We start from the raw sequence: 8,480 nt of genomic DNA on the forward strand, positions 1-8,480 counted from the left end.
GGAACACTTGAACTAAGCAATCGCAATTTTCCCACTAGTCCTTCCTTTCTGGATTACCTCTTGCTGCCTTATTAAACACTGCCTTACAGTTGTCATAGAAGTGACTTAAGGGACACTAAAGAGAAACCGGAAGTTGAGCTTTAATGGTAAATTATCCTTTCACGATCACAGTCATACCATTCTTACTGTGAACAGAGGTTTAATAAGCGAGAAAATAGCGAAAAACGGAAGAATAGGTGCTGACGCCCCTTTGAATTTCCCGAGGCCGGTCACGATTGGTCGAAAACGATTTATCGCTGTTAATAAAATGCAAAATGAAATGCATCTTAAGCATACATAAACAGCATTTGCCAACTTTTTAAACCGTTTCAAGCGAGAAAGTACAAGTTTAGCGCAAAATTAAATAAATCAGAAAAAATGGCATGGCACTACATGCGGTTGTGATAGTTTCGTTTTTGCTCCATGCATCATTGCGCGCGCCTCTTCCACTCTACAGTGTTGCAGTGTTTGGTTGCGTGTTGAGTAGCACGGAAAACGTTGACTTCGTGGAAAACAGCCAGAGAATGCCTCGTGTGTGTAGTGTTGAGGGCTGTATAAACGGCGCAAGGCGCTTGCTCAGGGGCAGCGGCAGTGTTGACCCGATTGTGTCCTTTCGTGTGGTGCTGCGTAATGAGCCCCGGCGTTCGCAATGGCTCAGTGCTCTGCCAATGATAAAACGGCAAAAGATCCAGAGAAACTGATGGTGTGCTCTCTGCATTTCTCACCCTCGGATTATGTATATAATCCTGCCCTCGGAATGTATCTTGGCGTGCCCCAGAGGTCAGTCCTTTCTCGAGCAGCTGTTCCCTCAATGCGGCCTTCATCAAATCCCCTACTGGTGCCCCTGCAGCAGCTAACTGGTGGCTCAGTGAGTGCTCAATGTCATTAAAAAAAGCCACGAAAAAACCATACCGAGTACGCGCGCAACTTTCTACGCTTGTTCTGTGGGAACATCTTCGCCTGGCGGTCCGGACGCCTCACCTTCCATCGACGAAAACGAGGCTTCACTTTCCGTCAGTGCAGACGGCGGATCACCGCCAGAGTACGCGGAAACACCTACTGTGCAAGCACAGAGGATCATTTCGCGCTCCGTTTCACTGAAGTCGCTGAAATGCAGTCCTGCTTTCCAGGCGACCTCTTTGTTGCAAGGTTCTACGTCAGCAACGGTATCCATCGCGGCCGCAGAACACCTAAGCAAAAGTCACAGCGAACGCAAACGCAACGGCCATGCAGCCTATAATGCAGCCAGTGCCTCGACCGTTTACGGGAGCGGTGACGTATCATGGCGCCCTCTGATTCACTGAGAGCAATGAAATCCGTGACACTGCTTCAGCGCTGAATCTAGGGTGAGAGAAATTGAGCAAGAGATATTCGGTCTTTGTTTACGAATTTCTGCACTAATAACTCATATTTTTACACCCAACAAAAACTGCATGCATTCCTGAAGGTCCCTCTTTTATTCCAGCTGAACTTCCTGTTTCTCTTTAGTGTCCCTTTAAGGGATGTAAAGAACTGCTGTCTTCCATTTTCTAGTATTTATAATACAGTGAAGTCCCTATAATTGTGTGCGTTTGTGTACTCGTGTTTCGACTCTTTATTCACTCACATAAAGCTTTGCTGTTAAAGGTTTTATGTGCCAAAACCACTATCTGATTATGAGGCACGCCGTAGTGGGGGATCAATTTGGACCACCTGGGGTTCTTTAACATGCACCTAAATCTAAGTAAATGGGTGTTTTCTGCATTTTGCCCCCATCGAAATGCAGCCACCGTGACTGTATGTAGATTCCAACTTGTTGGATTTGCTGCATTTCTTTTTCTTCTTCCTGCCCCCCACACGTAAATATGAAAGCAATTATGTGCTGCATGTAAAGAGCCCAGGCAACAGCAGTGCTGTGCCATAACAAGGCAGCCTCCTTCGACTTGTGCTACCAGCACCTGTCTTGGCAAAGTGTCTTCCTGGGCTTTTTGGCTTATGCAGGTTGCATGTGGATACTTGATCGCTGGTGTGAGTGCAGCTCCCACACCAAAGGCATGGATCACATTTTGTTAGTCTGCAGCACGTATATAGCAGCTTTTACAAGCAGGTGCTAGCAGGACGGAATCAGTCTTGACCATTTTTTAAAATCTTACTGCATGTTTGCCCAAGTTGAGTATGCAACAATGCTAAATAGGGGCAGTCAGCTTAATTGTGTTCATCTGCCAATGAAAAACATCTAAAGCTGGAATGGTTCCCTCTCGCAGATGGTGCAGAACTTCATCATTGAGCCCTGCACGCAACACATCAACACTAGTTACGTGTTTGTGGTGGTGCCAAGCCACCCTGTGGGACTCCGGTTCCGCGATCGTAACTGATTGCCCACTTTCCCAAGGGCACCCACATTCTCGGAAGTATTCCCTGTGCCTGTAACAGAATTTGAACTGGTTGCGCACGTCATCTCTCCTCCCAGCTGGTTTGCTACAGGTCATGTCCCTCATTGAAAAAGGGTGGGATATTTTGAGGAGATTCATTCCCCACCAACATTGCACTGCCAAGACACTAGGTGAAATGAGATCTCCATGAGACTGCTGCATTTACACTAAGCACTACTACCATTTTAATGCTCTGGTATGGTGAAGTTTGATGCATGCTTTTACTATGTAATGACAGGAATGTGCACCTTGAAAGTATGCTCCTTTTGTGTACTTCATTACTCCTGTCACAACCTCGCACATAATATACTAGTCCATTAGCAGTTGTAACAGTTTGGGCACTTCTATTTTGTAGGTCACACCAAGTTCCTTTTACAGCATCATAACTGGGCAGCTAGCAGGGTATCTTCTTGGCAAAGCTGAAGGTAGTGATTATGTGGAGTTCTCAGCTAACAAGAGCAAGCCTTACAGCCGTCATGTGTTAGCTTTTATGTTATTACTGCACCATATTCATTATTAAATTTCATGCTTCATCTTTTTAAGACTTTTTTAAAAATATATAAATGAAAGTTATAAATACAAACAGGAATGTAGAAAGATGTACAGTTCATCTAAATTTGTGTTAAAAATTATGGGGTTTTTACGTGCCAAAACCACGATCTGATTATGAGGCACGCCGTAGTGGGGGACTCCAGAAATTTAGACCACCTGGGGTTCTTTAACGTGCACCTAAATCTAAGTACACGGGTGTTTTTCGCATTTCGCCCCCATCGAAATGCGGCCGCCGTGGCCGGGTCTAAATTTGTGTTAGGTACTATGTTGTATTTGTGCTCAGGTCATCATGTTCCACCTTGCACTGCATTCTAGACGTGCATAGCCCTGTACAGCCTATGTGCAGGCCATTGATATCTACAAAGTGCTGTTTGGGCAACTTTTCAACAGTTTGCTCCCTTCTCATTTCAAAATGTTTGAGCTTTTGCTGGCTTTCCTTTTGCAAGCAATAGAGCCAGCTGATATTCAGTCATTGCACTCTAAGATATGGAGAATTCCCAAGTCAGTGTAAAAAGGAGTCATACAGATCTTCAGGAACAAAACTGACTGTTGTGAACACTGATTTCTGTTGTGAACATTCATAGCTGGCCATCTTTTGTGCACATTGAAGACTTTCCAGTCAACAAAGAGATGGCTTCATAAGGCTCTGTCTACTTGGTGGTATGTACGAAGCTTTAAAGGAACACTGCAACACTTCTTGAACACTGTAAAAAAATGTTCGCAATGTGTAGACAATGCTGCCTCGAAGCCAAATACAGTACAGACCACTTATAACGTAACCGCTTATAGTGCAGGACCGGATATAGTGCGGTCTTTTCATACTCCCGTTAATTTTCCCATAGCACTCCATGTATACACGTATTGCTTATAGTGCAGTTGTGGAAAACGAAATACCGGTTACAGTGCGGCTGCCTGGGAGCACGGAAGTCAGCGGAGACGGCGAACGCTCCCCTCAAACGGGCGCCCCAAGGAGTGCTCGAGGAAGAAAGAGAGACGAAGTGGAGGAGAAGGGCATGTGGTGCAAACGAACAGCCAGTAAGGCTGAAAGCAGAATCTTGAGTGCGAGTCGTGAAATATCACGGCGTGCATAGCGAGCGAGGGCCACGAAACTGCCAACGCCAGCCAACGGTCGCTTCACGATAACAGCAGTAAACGAAACTTCAGGGAGCGGGCGGCGCCGGCACGGCACGGCGAAGGGCGCACACAGAGACCATGGAATGTCAGGGAGGAGGGCGGCAGGGAAGTGGATTTCGCCTCGAGCTAACCCTGCCACTTCGGTGGCTCCCCTCGCTCTCCCTCATAACTCCCTCACTTTCGACTGTCACCGTGCGCGCCCGCCGCCATGCAGGCGCTGCCGCTCCAGCTGGCCCGGTGCCAGCTCCCCGAAGTTTCGTTTTCTGCCGTTATCAGGAAGCGGGCATTTGCCGGCGTGGGCAGTTTCGTTGGCCGGCCTGGGACAGCGCCGCTGCTTCCCTCTGCACCGTAGCCGCAGTGTGCTAGGTCAACACATGACTAGAAAGTAGAGGAAGCATAAAGGAGAAAGAAGGGTTCACTGCCATTTTCTATGCGTGGCTACGGTAGTGTGGCTAAGACGTCGGCACGTACACGCATCTTCCGGCGCAACGCAGAATCGGCGACCTTGCCATTTGAGAGAGGGTTAAATTGCCGCCGCGTTTTATTTTTCTTTCTTTTCTTTTTTTGTTTTGTTTTGTTCATGCGCGACATTGAGGGGTCTCTCCTAAGCTTTTACTCTACGACGGTGCCGGAGCAATGCCGGTCAGAGGCGCCGCCGCGTGAATTATTTCGAATGAATGAGATTCGACTGTAAATTGAATGCAAACGTTCTAGCCGCATTCCTCGACTGTCGCATACGCGTGGCGGCTCGGTGCTCATGTTTTGCATATGTACGGGCCTTGAAAATTGTTGCTTTGGTTATAGTGCGGTACCGCTTATAGTACGGGTATTCGCGACTCCCGCGACTTACGTTATAAGCGGTCTACACTGTATTATTCCACTGCATGCACTAGGGGTCCCGCATAATACATCACTCTCTCCTGTGGCTTTCGAAGCCCTTGCTATTATGCATCACCTATGACATCATGGACCCACAGGACAGCCCACAGATGCCAACCATTCAATGATTGTGAGTTACTCCCAAGCAAACTGGGAAGTGGCTGTTATTAATGCATCCCGCCCATCCTGTCACTCTCTGGCACCTTAGTCAGATGCCAACCTTGAAGGGTTACCACAGATGCACAGTGGAAAGAAAAAGAAAGGAGCAATGGGGGGTAGGCCGACCATTGTAATTGTGTGTTGAGGAGTAATGGGGAAAGTAATTAAACATTGCACTCGTCATATATTTGGTATTATTAGGCCCTTTCCGAAAATTTGTGCACATATACTGAAGGGCACTGTACTCTGTTAAGTTTTGAAGATAGAGTGCTGCAGGGCCGGCCCCCTTTATGAGAAAAGCACAGAAAGTTCTCCAACCTATGGAATGCTGCCTTGCCTAGTGCTTTAATCTGCAATTATCCATATAGTAGTAACTACTGTTGCTAACCTTCAGTTATCAGGGGAATGAAATGAAATGGTTTGGTGTTCTAGTACTCCAAACAAGACACACAGGCTACCGAAGAACCACTGGTGTGCAACAAGCTTCACGTTTGCAGCTACTTGAAAACCATCTTTCAATTTTATAACTTGTTTTGTGTGATGATACTGTAATGCTCAAGTTTATTTAGACATTAAGAATGAGGTCCCAGGGAACTTACCATGAAAAGTTAAATGCAACAAGGTGTGGCAACAAAACATATTGTTCAAATGAAAGATCAGTTCATAACTTCCAATTAGCACTAAACATAATTTTTTGGCAAATGACATACCAGAGTGCCAAATTCAATTATATAAAATTCGTGGGTCTGTGGTTATCACTGTGCATATGAGAGTCTTTGCATCATATTTCTTCAATGTATCAGCAATGTGGTACAAACTTTTAGTATATGTTAGGAAAGTCGATTGTAGAATGTGACATTTTTAGGACCAAGAAAAACTGTTGCAGTTGATTCCATAATTGAACACCTTTACAATACTATGATGTTTGGAGGCTTTTTTGCTTGCTTATTAAGGGTGACTCCACTTTGAATAATTCTGCACAGTGAAGTGAAAAACTTGATAAGTGCAGTATTAGTGTGAAATGCTCTTGGCAGTCTGCATGTTCAAACATCACTTTAGAGCATTTTATACTAAATATTCTACAAAAAATTGCAAGGTATTGTGACACTGACATGCTTATTTTATGATCACATATGAGTAGGGTTCTGTGTTTTAAGATTAATTATACATTTAGACCAAAGAACATTAGTCAAAAAACATTTTCACCAATTGCAGATTTATCCAGAGACCTGTTTTTGCGAGATCAACACAGAAAGTATCAATGTTTGAATAACTTGAAGCATGACTGACAAAAAAAAAAAAAAAAATGGCTTGGGCATTTCTTGCTCTAGAGGCAAGTGGACAAGCTGTCGAAAATTTTCATGTGAAGCTGAATCATGCACTACAACAACTTCAAGTTAATGTTGCCTCGTCTCGCGAGGCTGAGGTTAACGATTGCTACAAGTACTGCGAGTGAGGTCCACAATGCTGACCTAACATCCTCCTTGAGATCCAGTGAGGGCAATTTGTCAGGTCACAATTTTCTGCAGCTGCTCAGATGCACACCTGTTTCCCGGTGTGGGGTCTCACACGTGCTCTTGGGACAAAGGAACGACAACACAGTAGCGTAAACAATCAAAAGGGAATTTATTGCACCTTTCATACACTAATGCACGCTAGCCAAATCACTACGCATAGAGCATTCACATGGGCACGCGACAAATCAAGGAAGTCCCACTCACCCCGACCAGATAGCGAGTGAATATGTTCGTCGCATGCTAAATACCAATGCCTAATCGTTCACACGAGCAGTGGCGCATTCGAACGATCCGTGTTTGTCCATACTGGTGTCTTGCTCCTAGCCTCACGAGACGGTCTCGTGAAGCGTGGAGCGGTGCACGCGCGGAACGTCCGCATCGCTCACCGACCCAACGTCCAAGAGGAAGTGCCTTCTCCCTTTTGCGCCCAAGTAACCCCAATGTTAGGTGGCGTTAGCCGCGCAACACTAGCGCCATCTCTCGCAATATGCCGCCACCATAAAGCCATGTGGCAAAGCCGGATTACAGGAGACAGGAGCCATGCAGGGAAAACCACATCAGGGGACGTGCGAGAGTCGTGCATCCCCACCACTGTAATAAACCAGCGGTATTTATAGTACACTTTCTGATGACATAAATCTGTACATGTTTAGAAACATTTCTGTGGCTTAGATATATTAGCCATAAGACATCTTGCCATAGCATTTTTTGCACCTGAAACCTCCCGCTGAATAAGTGTTTCCATGGAGAATTATATTTAATTCACTGCGTGATGGCTTTGAGCTGCCTGTATCAGAGGTGTCAGAACATGCTCACATAGGCTCATGCAAGGGAAACACAACTAGCTAATTACATTCAACAATGAGGACCTGACACTCGCAGTGAGAGTTGAGCCAACTTCCAGGTGAGGTTGCTGGCGACCAAAGTTCACGCCAAAGTATATCTTGAAAACCAGCCTCAAGGTTGAGTCAGGTTGATCCTTGTGAGGTCATTTACCCACCTCCATTGCAAGATATTTTTCCTGCATAGATCAGCTCGTAATGCCACAAAGCACGCCAGTCAACGTGTGGAAGGCTTTACTTGGGCTAAACAGTACAATGGACGCATATAGTATGTACAGCATCTGTTGCACTGTAGTGCCTTCCTGCATCGGCCACTGCTATGAGTGGTAAGGATGGTCGGCAGCATCTCTGGCACTGATCTATAGCAGTACACATTATATTTATGATCAAAGAGGAAAACGCAAAACCCTACTCACGTAAACAGCCAAGGATGCACACTTTAGTGGCATGTCCTTATCTCTGTTGCACAAGACACAAAAAAATATGTGCCTGCATTTTTAAACCAGTGAGCACAAGGTTGTGATATTTAACAATGGCCAAGTTTGTATTTTGTACATCAATTTGGGCTTGCAGTTTATATAATTGAAGTCATTAATCGATCATGCTTATATACAAAGTGAAAAGAACTAAGGCATAATAATGTCAATTTCTTGCTCCACATACAAATTTCACCACATCTGTATGTACAAAAATGCTTGTGGTTCTGTCGTGTTTGCTTGTAACTATGTATCGCCAAAAAGTGCCCGTCTGCCAAAGGAAGATTTTCGGAGAGCCGTAATTTTAACAACTATGAAGAAATGTGCGCTATTTTAGAAATAAAAAGTTGCTTTCAAAGAATATTTGTCTATGTCTCTTCATTTTCCTAAAAATGATGAAAACCTTTATAAAATAATACCTTTGTAAGCTCAATGTTGTTTACTTGAACTAAAAACAAATGTGCTGCTTTA

At 44.9% G+C, this 8,480-nt stretch overlaps 1 protein-coding gene across 1 annotated transcript in view; it reads left to right on the forward strand.

Moving 5' to 3' along the window:
• Positions 1 to 4,554, forward strand: part of LOC119460544 (ecdysone 20-monooxygenase-like) — a 60,754-nt gene extending 56,200 nt beyond the window's left edge. Inside the window, exon 9 of the mRNA XM_037721474.2 lies at positions 2,283 to 4,554. Within this exon, the coding sequence (XP_037577402.1) occupies positions 2,283 to 2,393 (111 nt within the window). The 3' untranslated portion in view covers positions 2,394 to 4,554. The remainder of the gene's footprint in view (positions 1 to 2,282) is intronic.
• The last annotated feature ends 3,926 nt before the right edge of the window (positions 4,555 to 8,480 follow it).

Source organism: Dermacentor silvarum, chromosome 8 (genome assembly GCF_013339745.2).
Source record: "Dermacentor silvarum isolate Dsil-2018 chromosome 8, BIME_Dsil_1.4, whole genome shotgun sequence".
NCBI lineage: Eukaryota > Metazoa > Arthropoda > Arachnida > Ixodida > Ixodidae > Dermacentor > Dermacentor silvarum.